The 21,304-nt window shown below is 46.0% G+C and overlaps 1 protein-coding gene across 1 annotated transcript; it reads left to right on the top strand.

Annotated features, from left to right (window-relative positions):
* Positions 1-7,522: 7,522 nt before the first annotated feature.
* On the top strand, positions 7,523-8,566 carry LOC142492442 (paraneoplastic antigen Ma3 homolog). The gene has a single exon (XM_075595081.1). It carries the CDS (start codon positions 7,523-7,525, stop codon positions 8,564-8,566), a length of 1,044 nt encoding a protein of 347 aa, XP_075451196.1.
* Positions 8,567-21,304: the final 12,738 nt, after the last annotated feature.

The following is a 21,304-nucleotide window of genomic DNA, read 5'->3' on the forward strand; positions in this document are numbered from 1 at the left end:
AGAGACCCCCTAGGCCCCAGCTAGGCACCGACTCTCCTGTGTAGCTTGTGGTTGCTGCAGGGACAGGCCCATAGATAGGGACAATGCCCCTGTAGAGCCAGAACATAGGGACAAAGCCAGGACGCGGCTGCGTCCTGGACAAGGGTGATCTGGGACCAGATCCCCATTAATACAGAGACTCTCAAAGGTGGTACCATCCATGCAGGACCCATCCCACGCGGAGGCAGACTCATCGCTGACGTTGCTGGATCAGAAGGTGAGAGGGATAAAGAAGAATAGGGAAAGAGAGAGACTGGGAGAAATGGGGAAGATAGAGAGGGGAATGATACATAGTGGGAGGGGTGAGAGGGGGGATGGTGGGGGAGAGAGAGGAGAACAGGCAGAGGGATGGAGAGAGGAAGGAGGACTAGGGACAGGGAGGTGGGTAGAGGGAGGCTGAGGCGGGAAGAGATGTGGTGTAGAGAGGGAGATAGGAGAGAGCAAGGGAGAAGGTGAAAGGGATAAAAAAAAGAAGTGGGAAAGAGAGATACTGGGAGAAAGGGGGGAGATAGAGAGGGGAAGATAGAGAATTGGAGTGGTGAGAGGGGGATAGAGGGAGAGAGAGAGGAGAACAGACAGAGGGAGAGAGGAGGAGGAGGGTGGGAGAGAGACAGAGGGAGGAAAAGATAAAAGAGTGAAGGAGCGAGAGAATGAGAGGAGGGATGGGGGTGAAAAAGAGGGAGAGAGAATGGAAGTATTTTAAGTTGAACAAAGTTAACTTAACGGGGAAAAAATCAGAAACGTGAATGTCATTGTTATCTAATAGATGCAAACTAGACATCCTTATTAATGGGAGCATTACATAAATTAAGATGCAAATTGTGACACAGGGGATGTTATTATGAGATAATAACAATTATAATAGAACCCCTGGCAAAACTTGCAGCAAAATGTCTCATTTCCCTAAGGTCCATAACGTGCTCCGTGAGTCTGTGAGCTTCTTGCTTGAGCTCCCATAAAACAATGAGTTCTGGATGTTAGATTATCTATGCTAATCTTTCTCGTGGTAAACAGATGCAATACCTTCAATTAACATTACAGCATTACAGATACAGTGCCTTCGATGAACATAATAATAATAATAATAATATTATATAAACTAAATTGTGTATTATTAAAACTTATACGTAGTGTCTAAGGAGCTGAAAAAAAGTAGTGGTGCTGTGTCTGACTTCTAAAGATCCTACATTTCTTTTATTATTGAGGAGTCCGTACAATATGCTTTGCATATACTAATAGCATTTGTTCGGTATCTCAGTTGTGCTCTTTTTTAAGCCCATCTCTAGTGTTTATTCCTTGCTCTTAAAGATGGTGTAGCCAGGTCCCCTCTGTCCCGCGACCCCCCCCCCCTCGTTACCTCCGCTGCCGGGGGTCACTCGATAGACCCGCCGGCACTTCTGGAGGGTGGGGGGCATGCAGGGAGCGCTTCGGCGCTCCGGAGGTTCCCGGCACGGGCGCCGCAATCTTGAATGAGTTCGCGCATACGCAGTAGGCTCCGGCGGCCCCGACGAGTCGCGCATGCGCAGTGGCAGCCCGCGAAACCCTAGCCTACCAGGGAAGGCTCTTGGACGGGATCCCATGAGCCTTAGGGGACCCCACGTGATGCCAGGGAGCCAATAGGGCTTAGGATCTCCCTGCTGAGGAGATTTTGATACATTTCGCGCGCTGAAGGAGCCCACGTTAGTAAGGACCAGGAAGAGCTAGGGGAAGGAGGTGAGTGCAGAGGTCTGTGGCCCACTGCATTAGGTCAGCCGCCCCCTAGGCCCCAGTTAGGTCCTGAGCCCCTCACAGCTTGTGGTGCTACAGGGACAGGCCCTAGGTTAGGGACCCTGTCACATTAGTACCAGTGATAGTAAAGGATCCAGCGGACGCTGGGCTCCCCGACAAGAGGCTTCGGCTCAAGCCTATGCCCAAAGAGACAGAGACTATCTCCTGGGTGGGATCGCCCCTGGTGGACCATCGTGCAAGGAAGCACTGGATCACAGACGGGATCACCAAGCGGCAGATCCTTTTCGAAGTTGCTTGCAGGCCTGAGTACAGGAGCACTCGGCAGCTCCTTTATAAGTGCACCAACAAATCATATATATTCTCACATAGTGGCAGCGCTGACCACGGGACAAAGGGGTTAACTGTGGACACGTGTGGGAGTACACGGTGGTGGGTGTAAGGTACACTCCTAGTGGAGTGAATGACACTTTGGACTGCGTTACATATTGTGGAGTTACCCCCTAGAGGGAGTAGTATTATAAAGTACACAGTGGTTATTGCTGAAACTGATGTAAAGTGTTACGGTTATTCTGCGTATACAGTAAACTGGTTATATACATCTCAGTGTATGTACTTATTGTGTATGTGGGTCCTGTGTAGGCAACCTTCTACATCCCTAGAACCCTGCACAGGTGGAGGCGCTGCAAACCAGATCGATTCGGAAGACTCACCCCAGGTTCCCAGTAAGCAGAGGCTCAGACCCCTTGTGAACCTACAGGTATACGCACCACAACTGGTAACACGTAGGTTTCCCCTACGAGAATCACTATATCTGTGATTGGGATTAGGGAAGTACCCGTTACAATGGTATTTAAGATAGTTTACAAGAATAGAACATTAAAATATAATCTTTGTAAAACTGAGTTAAGAATGATAGGACAGACCTGGGTATTATAACTGGAATGCAGCAATAGACACACAATCTTAGCAAGCTCAAAACCTACTGTAGACCCGCAATATTATACATTTATAGATTTATTTGTCAATTGGAGTGCCACTGGGAAAGTGACCAAGTATACTGCGATAAACAAAGAACAACGCACACATTATTTAGTGCATTACTACTGTATGTTAATTCTTTTCAACTATATGGATCATTTAATGCAACATTAACCATGTCAGCTGATTTATATACAGTAGTTTTATAAATAGTTTTGGAAGAGTGCAATCTCTCCTAAAAGCTTCTCAGAAAGACACAGGAAAGGTAAGTAATGCTTTTGTTTCTTTAATATTGATCCTTTGCTTAGACCTCATATTACATACATGAAATATATAATTTCATATATTTCTTCCTTCCTATTACAATCCTCCCTGGCCTGCTCACAACACTAACCATCTGCAGGCTACTCATGCCCTAACTCTGTAAGTGTTCCTCCCATACTAACTATGCTGCTCTCAAATGTGTAACTAGCTCACGAACATAAGCATAGGTGCAGAATAATACAAATAATAATAACCTATTTTTAAAGGCCGCTTTTAAGTTTTAACCTAGGTGCAGCTTGTTTAACTGCTTCATAAATCAGAAGATGAATATCTGATAACCTGCAGCAGCGGATACAATGTTGCTACTGTAAACATGGATAACCTCGCCTTATTTCTTTTACGGTATATAAAAAGTATGCGAAACTAAAAGTAATTCAATAGAAAGGTTTCAAACTATAAAAGTACACAACATTCTCTACAGCTTATCCCCGTGATTTTGTATATTGTACAAACCTCTTGAGAATTCATAATAATGAAATATAGTTCTAGCCATCACCTATATGCTCCAGGACAGAAAACACAGTGTTATTATTAGAAGAGTCAATAAAATACTTTTTTCCCCCCCTAGTTATTAAACATGCTGAGGGATTGAGACATAGTGTAAGTAAAATGTGAGTCCTGGAATCATACTTGATCAAATTTCCTTCCAGAGCTCAGAGCTATAACTACAGTGTTTTTGATATGCCGACACTGTGCAATACCGGTTGGTGTAACAGGAACGGTCAAAGGTTACTTACGCCTGCTAACTCCGAGTGAAAAGATTAAATTCCAGAACTTACCTTCCCAACAAAGTGACCCAGCAATAAGCTAGCGGTAACGGAAGGGTTCCCTGTGCTGTCAATGATATCAATTTCCGACGTCTCCGCAAGAGTAAACGTTCAAATCTCTAAAGCGGACATTTCCACGTCTAGAAAACCTAAAATAAATACCAAAGGAAAAACCAACAATTAACCTGTTATGATTTCTTCGTCGGTCGCTACTAATCTTTCCTAATAGTGTTTTGAACTGGAGCCAATCACTCTTTTGTTTAAACTGCAAGCGTAGCCAGAAATGAGAATGGGAATCATTTAACCAGACTGTTCGCGACACTAAAGTATCTTAATCTTCTCCATTTAGGAGGGATGCCATTTTCCTAATTTCCGTAAACAGCTCTTATTTCTTCCAGTTTTTTTTTTTTTATCTGCCAATTTGTTGCAGACATTGGGAGATTTGCAGTAAACGTTAGCACTTTGCAAGGCGGCTGCCAAACCACCACAATAAAAGATGTGCAGTTCTAATTCAATGCAATTATTAAACAAAACGGTTGATGTTACAATACCTGGGTCCCACCTCTGCTCCCTCAGGCACTAAACCCCTGGAACACAGCTGCAGTGTTGTTGTTTGGAAGCTAATATTCTGGATGCAGCCTAAAGAAAGATCTATTTGGGAAATAAATGATATTTGTTTCAGGCATGTGGTGGATTAACACTCAAATATGCCTAAACCACTGCAGAAAATGCAAGTTAATCATAGTTCCGAATATGTTCTTCCTTTCTCCCTTCCCTTCATTCCTTTCCTTCTTACTTCCTTTCCTGTATATTAATTGTACCATGATCTGTATATTATTTATGCAGTAACGAGAATGCAAGCACTCAGTATACAGAGGTTAAGGTAGGGTACTTACAGTAGCTGCTGGTGCATGGGCTTCAGGGTGTTCCGAGAGTCCCAGTAGTAGTCAATGTTCAGAGAGAAGCCAGCACACGGGCTTAAACAAAATGCTACTTTGGTCATTAAAGCACTGTGTTTAAGCCCGTGTGCTGGCTTCTCTCTGAACACTATAAATTATTTAAACAAGTTGTTAATAACAGTCAATTGAATTAATTAAGTGAATTCTTCTTTCAGAAATGATGGCCAATTATTAATTAAAATTACTCTTGCATGTTCGTGTGATCATACCTGTTTGTTTCCACCGATTGAATGGAAATTCTTCAGTATAGGACACTGGAGCATGGGAAGATGAAATAAAGAAATGTTCGAAGTGATGGAGACCCGTGTCACAGTCATAACATGTCACATCACTTTTCTTCAATCAAGAAGCCTCCTCAGACCGAGCTGTCCAATGAAAAGAACACAAAGTAGTTCTGCTTTATCTTCTAACCATGTGATACGGATTGTACCAGTCTCCTTCAATGGACAAAGAACAGCTCACCGGAACAGACTGTGCATGCTGCTGCAGCCCCTCCTATCCTCCTACTTACCCGTAAAAATGCGGGGATGTTTTCAATTTGTCTCTGGCTTTTCCACGCGTCGGCCGCATCATCAGACAAGCGCTAATGGCGCTTAACATTGAAAGCGCCTGCGGTGCCGGAAAACAGCCGAAAAAACGCCGCATCTGCCCGCGTTTTTAAAAATCCCGCGGTGGCGGCCACAGGAGGTTAAAGTTGGCCGCCACTGTATACTGCAACAGTGACGGCGTAACTGTGCAGTGCAAACTAATACTTTGGTTCATAATCATCCTCCAATAAATATATATTAAAATGGACACATACAGTAAAGGATAACTGAGAGGCTTTTCTTTTCTCTGTCCCATATCCTTAGCTCAGGTATCAAAATAACCCCTTCAGTGTTAGAGGCAAATGTTTTCATTAGAAAAAGTTAGATGCTGAGGACACATAGGGCCATGTTTACTAAGCCTTACAGTTCTAATTGAATACAACCATTAAACAAAATGGTATTGATCTTACCTTATTTATTTATTTGTAGCCAGGTCCCCTGCGGTATTACCTTCTCCCCTGTAATATGCGAGCCGAGTAGCACTAAGGGTTGCGGCCGGTATAGCGTTGTGGTGGTTCCGCCGGTTCGCGGAGCAGGGCGCCGCCATTGTTAGGGGCGTTGCGCATGCGCGAGAAGCAGGAGCACTTCAGGACTACAGGGAGCTGCGTCTGCGCAGTTTAGGTCCAGAAAGCCCGCAAAGGACTAGCCAATAGGGAAGGAGGATCTCTGTTGGCAACCAGAGATATATTTCGCGCGCAGGAACTACGTAGTCAGTCGGCGACTGGAGCGGCAAGGAGTACGAAGTAGGGTGCTGGAGTCCGTGACTCCGAGCACTAGGCCAGTACTCCCCTAGGCCCCAGACAGCCCTGAGTCACCCTAGCGGAGTGAGATAGTGACCGGCCCTAGGTTAGGGACCTGCCCCTTAACTAGAAGCCAGTGAGGAATCCAGCGGACGCTGCGCTTTCCGCCGAGAGGCTTGGGCCTACGCTTGGGCTCACAGGGATCTTAAGACTATAAGTGCGGAGGCTCCGTGTGGAGTGACTGCAGCCTGTGGACATCATTAAAGTACAGACGACAGAAGAAGCGGTGATATTATCCACGCTGGAATTCACCTCACCTTTGGAGGACATCCAGCGATTCCATTGCGGAGTAGCAGCACCCGTGGCTGGAGCCCGGGCAGGTAACACCACAACCCACGTGCACCAACCAGGCCTATCATTTGACATAGTGGCTGCGCAGTCACACACAAATACATATACGCTGGTCTATGAATTGGGAGTGCAAGACGTTGGGTGGGACTCATTGGACTTGAGGGTGGGATTATTGTGTTGGGATGGTAGCGTCCGCTGAGACGCATAAAGTGTGGACACCCACCGTGGTGTCCGTTATAGTTAACCTTTGGGAAACGTTGAGTCGGGTTACCTTTAAAGAGGGACACCTGTTACTACATGTTTGACTTATACACTGGCGACACACTTTATTCGAGCTCGGCTAGTCCCACGAATTCGGGTATACCCGGGTGTATTGAGGTTTGTGACTGTTTTCTGCCCGAGTGCATTGAGTTATTTTCCGGCAGGGATTGAAGCATTTTATTCCCGCTGGCTGCAATACTGCACAGTACATATATATATACTGCATTACAATTCATGAATTTATGCCATCTGGTAGACACGCGAAGCATTGCAGCCTATTAAATCCTAATCATTATCATTTAACAGATCAGCCGCCCATCAGCCAGGCATGAACCCAGGCTGGGAAGGCAAATGCAACGGGGCTTGTCAGAGGTGAGGAGCGGCGCATTCCAGGTATCTGCCAGGTACATACCGGGTATTTGCTCGAATAAAGTGTGTCGGTGCAGTATGTTCTAGTAATCAGTAAAGAGGTATTCGTTCTTACACATTTAGTGGTATGTGATTATTGGGTATTGTCCTGCGAGGAACCACTCCCCCTCTGGCGGGAGCCGTCGCAGGTGGAGGCGCTGCATCATTGTAGGGTATATGATAATATTGTTCCCCAGGTTTCCCCGTGGCGGAAGCTCAGCCCTCCTGTGAGCCAACAGGTTATGCACCACACTGAGTAACGATATATGTTTCCTGCACCCACACAGTATAATCTGCGATTGGGGGGGGGAAACCCGTTACATTTGGAGGCGCTGCTGAGATCTTAGACCTGGGGTACCCTATTCAACAAACGTTCTAAAATGTTCTTCGTATTCCCGTGCCTGTCACGCTCAGAAGTGTATGAGTGGGCTACGAGGCTGGAAGTGCCACCGGCCCACACTCTGGCGGTGTGCGGTGTCCCTATAGACATCCCGTCTATGGCCATCCGAGTAGCTCTGCGCCAACATTCGCATCTCCGTTGTAAAAACGCCCTAGCCTTGGTGGATCAATGTACAGAGACCAAAGGGCACTATTCAGTATTAGTGGACATTGGGCACGATGTAAATGAAGAACGAGGACCATCTAGTGTGTGGTTCGACGGCCCGGCCGAGTCGAGCTGTGCGGTAGTATACCCCGTGTGGCCCATCAAGTCAGAACCTGACAGCTCTCACAAGAACTTAGAGGAGGTGGATATGTGCGCCTCGTCTTCTACCTCTGAGAGCTATTGCGAGTCTATAGTAGGCACCGCTGCCGACCACAGCCCGCCGCTCAGTATTACACCGGTCCCGACTAGCGGAAGAAATGAGATTCAAATGTTAGCTCAAAGTCTTGCCGAGTTGGGAGGAGCCAGGGCTGACGCATCAATGCAACAACAATATCGTAAATTGAAGACCTTTTCAGGCACTAAACCGACACCAACGAGCGAAGAGGCATTCGACGCCTGGATAGAATATACCTCACAGGTGGTGGAGGAGTGGACATGTCCTGAGCTAGTCAAACAACAACGCATAATGGAGTGTCTACGGACCCCCGCTTCCATCACTATACGGCTGGCTAAAGATCAACATGCAGACATCACTGCTCAGAAAATGTTGGAGACACTCGAGCGTGCCTACGGGCGGACCGAGGATGAAGGTCAACTGATGCTGAGGTACCTCAATCTTCGCCAGAAGCCGGGGGAGGATCTGTCTGTCTATCTCCACCGAATTAGGAAAGTCCTATGGGATATGCGGAAACGAGATCAGATCAAATCCACTCAGGTGGACGAGTATTGTTGGAATCAATTCCAGAAAGGAGCCCTGCCCGACAACCCTATCGCCCTCCTGGTCAAATGCTCCCTGATGCGGAACGAACCCCCTAGCTGATATGGGAAGATCTAGTAGATGAGATCAATAAGCATGAGGCATATGGCCGGTTGCATACTCCCGCCAAAAGTAAGGAGTCCACCCCCAGTGACCCGCCTAAAGCCACTGGGGCTAAAGCCAAGAATCCCGCGACTCCAGAAGAGGAAGTCGCCCCTAAGGGTGCGGTCCCCAAAGCTAGGCCGAGTCGAAATTCCCCGCCCCCGTACCGTGGCCATCCGGAATCAAGGGACCGCCTTTGCTACACCTGCGGTAAGAAAGGCCATCTCACTCGGGCCTGCCCAGAAGATGAGGAACGCCCCGAAGACAAAACTTCCACTCGACCCAACCCAGCTCGGACGATGGTTTGCCAGGCGCGAGCCAAACGAACCTGACGGGGAAACCCCTCAAGGGAACCCCTCAGCCCCGGCCGATACCGAGGCCCAGACGGACCCCTCCAACCGAGGGTCGTACAGCCAAGTAGGCCCTGCAGCAATTGTACCCGTCTTAGTAGAAGGGATCTACGCCTTGGACCTACTGGATACAGAGTCGCAAGTGACCATCATATATCATCCGTTCTACGAACAGCACCTCCGGCACTGTACCCTGCGCACGGCTGAGCACGTGACCGTACGAGGGCAAAGCAATGAAGACTACCCTATCACTGGAATTGTACAGGTGCAGATGGAAATACTCCAGCTGAACACCGGGAAACGACACCCCATGCAATTAGCGGCCTTGGTATGCCCAGAACCCCAAGGCCAATGCAAGTACCCGATTATTCTAGGCACTAACGCGGATATACTGCACCGACACACTTTATTCGAGCAAATACCCAGTATGTACCTGGCAGTTACCTGGAATGCGCCGCTCCTCACCTCTGACAAGCCCCGTTGCGTTTGCCTTCCCAGCCTGGGTTCATGCCTGGCTGACGGGCGGCTGATCTGTTAAATGATAATGATTAGGATTTAATAGGCTGCAATGCTTCGCGTGTCTACCAGATGGCATAAATTCATGAATTGTAATGCAGTATATATATATATACTGTGCAGTATTGCAGCCAGCAGGAATAAAATGCTTCAATCCCTGCTTGGAAAATACCTCAATGCACTCGGGCAGAAAACAGTCACAAACCTCAATACACCCGGGTATACCCGAATTCGTGGGACTAGCCGAGCTCGAATAAAGTGTGTCGCCAGTGTAGTACAAGCAGTGTTCCGGCAGTACCTAAAAGAGACTAACGAATTACCCCTAGCCACCGCTCTTCTAGACCCAGTGCTACGAGACGAGTGCCAACGGATTTATGCCCTGGAACGACATGGGGACTTATACAATCGCCAGTCTGGACTGACGACCATATTACCGGGGGGAGTGCGGAGACTGCCCGTCTGGTGTTGCTACCCGGACCGGGATGGGGCGGATCAGCTGTTCTCTCTGGAGAGTACCCCGGAGGAAGAAGTCTAGAGAGGGTATAAGATACTACCCGAGGTGAGGGAATGGACCACTAAGATCCCCCGCCGAACCCACGTGTATGTAGAGAATATCTCCCCCTTTCCGATGGAGTTGGATGCCGGACAGAAGTTGGGGAGCATATATCCGGTCAGCCCTGTCATAGACACACCAGAGGTGAAGGCGGCGGCCGCGGGTGAGCGGTCCGTTGAAATGAATTTCAATTTCGGTGAGTCGACACTATCTACTCAGTGGAAAGAACGACTGGTCGCGCAGCTGACCCAACGACGACCTGTGTTCTCCACGAGTGAGATGGATGTGGGGTGTAGTCGCAGTGCCCAACATACCATCCGATTGAGTGATATCACCCCGTTCCGAGAACGGTCGCGCCACCTCGCCCCACGAAATATAGACGACGTGAGGAATGTTCTCCATGATATGGAAGAGTCCAGGATCTTGATAGAGTCTCGGGGCCCATATGCGTCCCCCATCGTGGTGGTGCGTAAAAAGAATGGAGCCGTACGACTGTGTATTGATTATCGGACATTGAACAACCGCACGATACTGGATCAGTACACCCTCCCGCGCATCGAAGAAATACTGAACGCGCTAAATGGAAGTCAGTGGTTCAGTGTGCTCGATCTCCGATCCGGGTACTATCAGGTGCCTATGAGCGCGGAGGATCAAGAAAAAACTGCTTTTGTCTGCCCCTTGGGATTCTATCAATTCACCCGTACTGCACCGACACACTTTATTCGAGCAAATACCCGGTATGTACCTGGCAGATACCTGGAATGCGCCGCTCCTCACCTCTGACAAGCCCCGTTGCATTTGCCTTCCCAGCCTGGGTTCATGCCTGGCTGATGGGCGGCTGATCTGTTAAATGATAATGATTAGGATTTAATAGGCTGCAATGCTTCGCGTGTCTACCAGATGGCATAAATTCATGAATTGTAATGCAGTATATATATATATACTGTGCAGAATTGAAGCCAGCAGGAATAAAATGCTTCAATCCCTGCTTGGAAAATAACTCAATGCACTCGGGCAGAAAACAGTCACAAACCTCAATACACCCGGGTATACCCGAATTCGTGGGACTAGCCGAGCTCGAATAAAGTGTGTCGCCAGTGTATGCCCCAAGTTATATGTGGGGCGCTGGCCACGTTCCAGAGGTTGATGGAAAAGACTATCGGGGACATGGTTCCACGGGAATGTCTGGTATACCTGGATGACATTATCGTCTTCGGGAGAACTTTAGAGGAACACGAAGAGCGGTTATTTAAGGTAATCGACCGTCTGGGGAACGAATGGTTGAAATTATCCCTAGACAAATGCCGTTTTTGCCACACATCGGTGACCTACGTGGGACACATAGTGTCCGCCAAGGGGATCGCCACTGATCCTGCCAAGGTAGAGGCCGTAGTAAACTGGCCTCACCCCGAGAACGTCACAGAGTTGCGGTCCTTCCTAGGATTCTGTGGGTATTACCGCCGCTTTGTGGAAGGATACTCGAGAAGGCTAAGCCCCTGAACAACCTATTGAAAATATACCCTTCAAAGACCGGGAAGAAGGCTGTATCGGCTAGCCAACCGTTCGGTGACCAATGGACATCGGAGTGTGAGCAAGCCTTCCTGAAACTAAAGGGATGCCTGACCGAGGCGCCCGTGCTTGCATATGCGGACCCCGAGCAGCCATACGTCCTGCATGTGGATACCAGTTTAAATGGACTGGGCGCCGTCCTGCACCAGAAGCATCCTGAGGGTCTGCGGCCTGTGGCTTACATCAGTCGCAGCTTGACACCCAGCGAGCAGAGATACCCCGTCCACAGGTTGGAATTCCTGGCTCTCAAGTGGGCTATTACCGAGAAGCTACACGATTACCTGTACGGGGTTGCTTTCGAAGTAAGGACCGATAACAATCCCGTTACTTATGTCAATACCTCAGCCAAACTGGACGCTGCCGGACACCGCTGGTTGGCCGCCCTGAACAGTTACAACTTCTCCATGAAGTAAAAGCCAGGACCCCTGAATGTCGGAGCGCACGCCCTCTCCCGAAGACCCGGGCTAAGTGCTATTCCAGATGACGAGGAATGGGAAGAACTGCCTGGGCCCGCAGTGCGAGCTATGTGTAGCATGGCCGCTATCATCGATGACCAAGTGGCGTTCTCAGAATTAAGAGTGGTCGATTCATTGGGATGTCGGTCGCAGGCTGTCCCAGACGCTTACTGTGATCCCAAAGGGATGAATATCACGCCTGATAAAGTACTATGGTGGAAGGACCTAGTAGATTACCAAGTGCAAGACCCTATTATTGGTATCATCCGGAGAGCCGTAATAAAGGAGAACCCGGCCCTGCTTAAGTGTGCCCCCAAAAACTTGGTAGCCCTACTCATGCGGTAGTGGGACCATTTCGAAATAGACAATTGCTTACTCTACCGGGTGGTCCAGTACCACAACCACCCGGATAGAAGACAACTAGTCCTCCCTAAGAACCTACAATTTCTGGTGCTGAAGGCTCTACATGATGATCATGGACACCTTGGTACCGATAAGACCTTTGGGCTGGTCCGAGATCGTTTTTTTTGGCCTAAAATGCGAGAGGCCGTTGAGCGTCATTGTCGCCGATGCACCCGGTGTGTACAGAGAAAAACCCTGCCCACCCGAGCGGCCCCCATGGGTGATCTGCAAAGTTCGGGCCCCATGGACCTTGTGTGTATGAACTTCCTGTGTATTGAACCGGATAGCCGGGGGATATGCAATGTGCTGGTTATCACAGACCACTACACGCGTTATGCTCAAGCTTTCCCTACTAAAGACCAAAAAGCCATCACCATGGCAAAGATATTATGGGAAAAATACTTTGTACATTACGGCCTTCCAAACCGCCTCCACTCTGACCAAGGGCGGGACTTCGAGAGTACCTTGATCAGGGAACTGCTACGAATGTTGAACATTGCAAAATCCCGAACGACCCCATATCACCCCGAAGGAGATGCCCTACCAGAGCGGTTTAATCGGACATTGTTAGACATGCTCGGAACCCTACAGAGCGCCCAGAAATCGGAGTGGAGTCGACATGTAGAAACCTTGGTGCATGCGTATAATTGCACCCGACACGAGTCAACCGGGTTCTCCCCGTACTTCCTGATGTTTGGGAGAGAAGCCCGATTACCAGTGGATGTGGGTATTAGAATCTCCACGGATGGGATACATAATGCTACCCATTTTAAATATGTGCAACGACTCAAAGACAGCTTGCAACAGGCATATCGGCAGGCAGAGAAATCCACCGCTAAGCTCAATGCTGATAATAAGAGGCGATACGACCATAAAGTCCGATATCGGGAACTTCGGCCAGGAGATGCTGTGTTGCTTCGGAACTTAGGCATCCCAGGAAAACATAAACTGGCAGACCGTTGGAGGGATGGAGTGTATGAGATAGAATCCCAAATGCCCGGCCTCCCGGTCTATCGTATCAAAGACACTAACGGCCGGGTAAAGGTATGGCACCGCAATCATCTTCTTCCCATTCCTCAAGTAGAAGATGAAGAGATTGAGATATTGGCCACACCGCTCAACGGTGAGCCCGATTTACCAGAGCAGGGTCAAGAGACTGTCCATAATGAGACCCCCTCTGACACTACTGGCGACCCATTGGAGGGACCCTCTCAAAGGGACCCCTCTACAGAAGGGGCATCTCCCGGAGAAGCTACGGGTAAAGGGCCCTGTAGGCCAACGCCTACTAAGGTGGCACCAACAGGCCAGCCTTTGGATACACAGAGCCCGAGCTTTGTTCCTAACAGAGACTATTCAGAGACATTTCTCCCCTCAAGGGAAGAGGCTGAGCCTCAGGACTGTACTTATTACTCCCCCGAGGGAGTTGCTGAAGAACAGCTCAGAAGGAGCCAAAGAAACAGGTACCCTCCAACTCGGGTAGCCTATGATCAGATGGGGGCACCCCATTATGAGGCTCAGCAGTGTTCTCAGAGCAAGATCCAATCTGTGATTGTGATGCTCACGGAGTTGTGTAACATTGTGTAGAGTCATGCATGTGCAAGTTATGTCTCCAATGCATTTTTCATTATATAAATGCAGTATATAGTTATGATATTGATGTCCCAAGCGAGGACGTTGGGGATTTTACCGGGGGGAGGATGTAGCCAGGTCCCCTGCGGTATTACCTTCTCCCCTGTAATATGCGAGCCGAGTAGCACTAAGGGTTGCGGCCGGTATAGCGTTGTGGTGGTTCCGCCGGTTCGCGGAGCAGGGCGCCGCCATTGTTAGAAGCAGGAGCACTTCAGGACTACAGGAAGATCGCGTCTGCGCAGTTTAGGTCCAGAAAGCCCGCGAAGGACTAGCCAATAAGGAAGGAGGATCTCTGTTGGCAACCAGAGATATATTTCGCGCGCAGGAACTACGTAGTCAGTCGGCGACTGGAGCGGCAAGGAGTACGAAGTAGGGTGCTGGAGTCCATGACTCCGAGCACTAGGCCAGTACTCCCCTAGGCCCCAGAGAGCCCTGAGCCACCCTAGCGGTGTGAGATAGTGACCGGCCCTAGGTTAGGGACCTGCCCCTTAACTAGAAGCCAGTGAGGAATCCAGCGGACGCTGCACTTTCCGCCGAGAGGCTTGGGCCTACGCTTGGGCTTACAGGGATCTTAAGACTATAAGTGCGGAGGCTCTGTGCGGAGTGACTGCAGCCTGTGGACATCAACCGGGTTATCATTAAAGTACAGACGACGGAAGAAGCGGTGATATTATCCACGCTGGAATTCACCTCACCTTTGGAGGACATCCAGCGATTCCATTGCGGAGTAGCAGCACCCGGGGCTGAAGCCCGGGCAGGTAACACCACAACCCATGTGCACCAACCAGGTCTATCATTTGACATAGTGGCTGCGCAGTCACACACAAATACATATACGCTGGTCTATGAATTGGGAGTGCAAGACATTGGGTGGGACTCATTGGACTTGAGGGTGGGATTATTTTGTTGGGATGGTAGCGTCCGCCGAGACGCATAAAGTGTGGAAACCCACCGTGGTGTCCGTTATAGTTAACCTTTGGGAAACGTTGAGTCGGGTTACCTTTAGAGAGGGACACCTGTTACTACATGTTTGACTTATATGTTCTAGTAATCAGTAAAGAGGTATTCGTTCTTACACATTTAGTGGTATGTGATTATTGGGTATTGTCCTGCGTGGAACCACTCCCCCTCTGGCGGGAGCCGTCGCAGGTGGAGGCGCTGCATCATTGTAGGGTATATGCTAATATTGTTCCCCAGGTTTCCCCGTGGCGGAAGCTCAGCCCTCCTGTCAGCCAACAGGTTATGCACCACACTGAGTAACGATATATGTTTCCTGCACCCACACAGTATAATCTGCGATTGGGGGGGAAAACCCGTTACATATTTATAAACTATTTTACCAGGAAGTAATACATTGAGAGTTACCTCTCGTTTTCAAGTATGTCCTGGGCAGTTATGATGACAAATACATGGTTACAAATACTTGGTTACATTAAGTGAGCAGGTTATACTTTATATGCACGACAATGCATGCACAGTAAGAGATAATATATGTTATAGGCGTACAGTATGTAACAGTTACAGATCTGAATAGGATGATAGCCGTGCACGGGTCAGTAAATAACCATCAATAATTTCATACACATGTTCCTTCCCTCCCTGTCTGTGAAAGTGTAAAGCACTAAAGACGTGTCTTTTTGGCCTGGCCTCCTTTACTTGATAGTATTGCACTTGTAGAATACACAGACTCACCTCATGCACGATACAGCTGTGTTATTCTTGAATGACTGCAGATGTGCTTGGGAAGGTCCACCAGGTGAAAGATGATAGAAGTTGCCATATCCAGCAGCACACACTGAATTAGCATTCACAAAACAACATAAACATTTTGAGGCTTGTAATTTACTGTATGTTTTGGAAGTTTGTGATCTCCACCTACCTACAGGAGATCTGCTAAAAGCTTAAAACGGTCCTTTAAAATGTAGAAGTCGTATACACATAATAAAAATGAAAGAGACAAAGTAGTGGAAGCCCAATTTAAGATACTAGCTAAAGATTGTAAGTGTTGGACATGCCCTTTGTGGTTTAACTTCACGTGATAGGCAGGATTTCCATTGTTTTGCCACAATACACAGCAAAATAAATAAAATAATGAATAATAATGGATTTCAGCATTAAATGAGATAAATAGTGGTTGGGATATGTGTCAGTATTTTTTATCCTGCACAGACACTATCAAAAATACATCAAAACCCATCACCAAAAGACAGACACATCTGCCAAGTGACTTACAGTACATACTCCTAAGAAGCAATCTCAACTTACACGTTTGTAGGAAATACAATTGTATTAGTGAACACAGATGTCATTTACATCATGGATCACCACATAATACAGGTTGTGAAAATAGTTTCATCATTATCATTGAATAATGTGCAACACTAATGTGATGTGTATATACTTTGCTGTGCTGTGATTAGGTTGAGCAATTAACTATGTGCTGGTTGCTATATTATCAAAATCTGGTGACTAAATAGAACTTTCACTGGCTAATTATCCCATCCGGTTCAGTCCCACATGATAACTTCCTATAAATTGATCTACATGGATCATAGCTAGCTAACTGTATGGTTTATGTAGGGATAAAACCACAAACACACCCCATTCCAACCCCAAATCACATTTGTCCTAACAAAGTCACACAATATCCCGGAATATAAAGATTCTCACTTAAATTCTATACAAACAAAGCCTACCCTACTGTATGTTAAAAACACACTACTGTGCCTCCCAAACATTCACTGATCCTACACATACATGTACTGTATACATGTACTATACACATTGGCTTCAAAGTTATTTTCCAGTTCCTGCCTACCACTCTCAAACATCAGCACATTGGGCAACTTCTAAAAAGTGCAAGTCAACAGTTAAGCTAAACCTCAGCATAATATCTAATAAACTATGACAAAATATACTATGAGCTCAATGAATTTTGGAAGCTCTGTGGGCCTTATTCTATAGGGGGGGCACCCTTATATTTGGTCTATTCCTCCTGTCTGTAATGCCTGTGATCCTGGCTACTGTATTTAGCCTACTTTTTGGCTTGACTTGTGCTTTTGTTCCCCATGTGTATGCTTATGTGTTCCCCTTTTTTCTCCCCAGCCCTGTCCCAGTATCTGGATCTCCTGCTTTGAGTTTTTTGGTGGGGATGCTGGTTTTTCATGTTATCCTGTATCTTGCTACCAATTTGTATACATTTTAACCTAGTACAATTAGAGTGTTTCTTTGCTACAAGCACTGTGTGTGAGATAGTTTTTTCTAGTATGGGTGTTATGGGTTACTCTTCTATGGAGCATCTTTATTAATCACCATTGATAATGTCTCAAATCACAACATATTCAGTACATCTAGAATAGCCTCATTAGTGTCCACTGTTTGTATTCTCTTACATAGCTGCCCCAATCTCAACCCACTAGGGATGTGCTAAGAATTGAATGCTTATGGGTTACCTAATTGATCACTCTGCTGTGTAACGTCGATAGCGTTTCATCTCCTGTGGGCACCTGCTGGGTCTTTTACATCTATCTCTTCGACTGCTGTCAGTAACCCCATTTTGGGTACTAAATGCCATCTCATGGCCTTCTGGATGAGAGTCATCTATGGACCCTCCGATTGGGCTGATCCAGCTATGCCTCGGGGCTGCGGCTTGGAGAACCCCTTCGAGGCATAGGCTTCCTCTAAGTGAATCATGAGAGTACTATGTAGCCATTAGTGGGGACGCTTAATAGGGCACTGTCCCTAACTATAAACGGGATCCTTACCCTATATTCTAGACTCATCTGTATTACAACCTATATACACTATTCACAGTGACGTCCCTCCTCTTCAAATCCTCCTGGAACATGACCCTCTAGAAACAATTCAATACTATATATATCCTGTAATGACATTACTATCACAAGAGGAAGAGGGCTGGGCTATGATGCTTCTTAGTTACCCAGCACCATGTGATGGGTAAGGGGCATTAAATCTGTGGGCGCCCACATAGTTCACCTCCTAAGGCCATAGTAATCACACAGAGTGATTACATTTGCATACAAAAAATGGGTATTTACCGCAGTATGTCGCCTCTTAGGAGACTATACCCAAACTGTTTCTTTTATAGCCTTTTTTTTGCACAAAGGGCCTTATTTAAAAAAAAGTTCGAAGTAATGATTTCATTGTAACCATACGAAAACTACCACTGACTTGAAAAGAATAGGCGATTTCTAATATCATTGAAAAAGGCCCAAAGTCTCGAAAATATCAACAAATGTGTGCAATATAAATGTCCTTGGTAATAATGTGTGTAGAGTGGCCCTTTAATGGGCATGGATATCAGCAGTTCTAACTGGACACATAGGAGGGGCCTATTCTAGTAGCTCCGAAGTTGTCGTTGCCAAACTGGCTGCTTTGGCATGTACAGAAGTCGCAGAATGAAATGTGTGAAAAAAACAACTATTCTCTATTGTAAATCGCATCATTTAATCTGGATCTATAGAAAGGGAGGGGGATTATAGAGCCAAAGCATGAGTCAATAACATTTAGCCCAATTAAAAAAAATCACTACTTTTAGTTCATTATAGTCCTATTGGGGACTGTCCCTTTATGAGGCTCCATTTTGGAAATGCATGGACTGTTTACCGCTTTAGCAAGTAAAAGATGAGTGAGTTTATGAGAAAGCTACTGTATATTCCCACTTTAGAAATAAAATGGCAGGGTGGGTTTGCAAGACTGGATTTTCTCCTGTTGACTGACTGTATAGCCCAGGGGTGGCCAACTCCAGTCCCCAAGGGCCACCGCCAGGCCATGTTTCCAGGATATCCCTGCTTCAGCACTGGTGGCTCAATCGTAATGACTGCACCACCGATTGAGCCACCTGTGCTGAAGCAGGGAGATCCTGAAAACATGACCGGGTGGTGGCCCTTGATGACTGGAGTTGGCCACCCCTGGTATAGCCCTTGGTTAGTAGATTAGAGGGCCTCCAAAAAATGCAATGCAGAATGAATGTAAGCTCACCAAACTTTGTGATTTCCACGGTGTGTTTCCACATGGGCGCTCATGCTTTAGGCAGTGGCGCATTCCAAAATGACCTAATACCATTTTCCAAATTGCAATTCTAGTTGAGGAATGTACTTTGTGCATGCTTCATCACTAAATCAGCTCATTCATGAAGGCACACACCTTCATAGTGAGGGAGGTTTAGGCAAGCAGAGAATTTGTGTAGAAATCAATTTTGTTCCGAAGTCAATGCATTAAAGGGCTTTATGCAAGTTACATTTCAGGTGAAAATTTTCTAATCTATATATGCCTGAGGATACCTTGGTATGAGCATCAAATCTCACCTGAACAAACGTCAGTAACACAAAGCACTGACTGAGCACAGACCTTCATAGTATAAGAATATATATATATATTCTTATATACACTCTGGTAGGCTTCCCATATTGAATTCAAATTTGAGTTTACACAATTTCTACAATTCTGCATAATATGCCCATTTTTATTATGACTGCTGTTGATTTTCAGTTGTTTTTTGTTTATGCACTGAACAATATTGTCATCATAAACTTTATTACACTAGAAATAAATTGATGTAAAAATACTTTTTTTCTCTGCCACATTAAAAATGAAAATGTGAGTTTCCACATAGGATACATAAAGAGAACTCTCTTCCCTACAGTACTTGAAAACGCTATCTAAATGTCTGAATCTTTTAGTTGGAAATAGAGATGTACAGTAGCCAGAGGATAGACATACTTTCCTCTGCATTCTCCTCTCCTTACTGCTGGTTAGGAAGTGTGTTTAGGGAGGTGTATAAATAACTTGGGACTTTACATAATTAGGACTCTTTTCCCTCTCTTCCTCTCCAGCAAAACCCATATTTCAGGCTCTGGATGGGAGCACCGGATCTAGGTGGATAGGCATTGTTAGAGGGAACCCCTCTCTTGCATATCATTAGAACTAACATCCTAATGAACTCAGCAAGTAGTTATACAGTAGCTACTGTAGCTCAAGGCCCTTTCCATCAGTAAACAGCACTTAACACTGCGTTAGTGTACTTTGAAGACACCTATTAGCACTTATCAAGGTGTCAAATTTAGGCTAAAGCCTTGTTTAGTTAATTATAGACTTCTGTAAATATGAGCCCTCATCTCCTAATTATTAGTAAAGAATAGCACTATTTAGTGAACCTGGGCACCTACTGTATACTAGTTTTTTTGTTAAATTAAAGCTACTGTAGTTAATGCATTTATCAAACTTGTATCATAGTATGTTACTTCTGTTTTAACCAGTTAGCATCAGTTTGAGATTTGAGGAATTCTTACAATGAGCAATAGGAGGAGTTACAGGGCGCTAACGTTTTAATTAAGGGTGGGCACTTTCATTGCTGTTTTGGTTTTGATGGAACTCAATTTGTTATATTTTTGTTTTTTCATTAAGCAACAAAAAAAAGCAGGAATTTTTTTACACTTTGAACGTTAAACTTTTTTTCCCCCAAAAGTTCCAACAGTTTATTAAAAAAAATAAAATAAAAAAAGAATCCGAAAATGAGCCTTCCTCGTATTTTTGGTGAAAATTTGTTCTCCATGTGCTCCTAAGCTCGAACAAACTTCAAAGTACATAAAGTTCAGATTTCAAGCCCACGAACCAGCCCATCCTTAAATTGTAATTAAATGTACCGTATTAAACTTGCTGCTAATACTTTTCGTCCCGTTATTCTGAAGAAAAAAAAACTTCACCAGGAATAAGGTGGTGGCTCAAAAACATCTGAGTCAAATATACATTTAATACAGTGACAAAAATGTTCGATGTGCATCAATATGCACTTTCTAGAAGATGAAAAATGAGCCGCTGGTGTAAAATGAAGTGGGAGATTAGGAGGTACAGTACAGTATAGACAAAGTTGATTTACAAATGGAAACTATGGTAAGGAATGAGTAGTTAATGACAGTATTAACATACATATACTGTATAACCTTTGCAAGGAACATCATTTGTCAATGGGTAGAATATGTTGCCTTTATGAATTCATGCTTATATAACGTATTCTCTATTGAAACTTCCAGTCCTGTTTTAACACAGTGGGCTGCATCCAGCAAAAAAAAAAAAAAAATCTGGACGCATGGTAAAGTTCATGGAACGGGAGCATCTCCAGCAAATTACTCAACAGTCGCCATAATTACTTTTCTTTAGAAGGACTGTAATTCCCAGAAGCTGCTACCTTTACCTAATAAAGTGG

The sequence above is a fragment of the Ascaphus truei genome, chromosome 4 (assembly GCF_040206685.1).
Source record: "Ascaphus truei isolate aAscTru1 chromosome 4, aAscTru1.hap1, whole genome shotgun sequence".
Taxonomy (NCBI): domain Eukaryota; kingdom Metazoa; phylum Chordata; class Amphibia; order Anura; family Ascaphidae; genus Ascaphus; species Ascaphus truei.

Coding starts and splice junctions, on each gene's coding strand:
- LOC142492442 (XM_075595081.1), top strand. CDS start 7,523: ATGTTCTTCGTATTCCCGTGCCTGTCACGCTCAGAAGTGTATGAGTGG.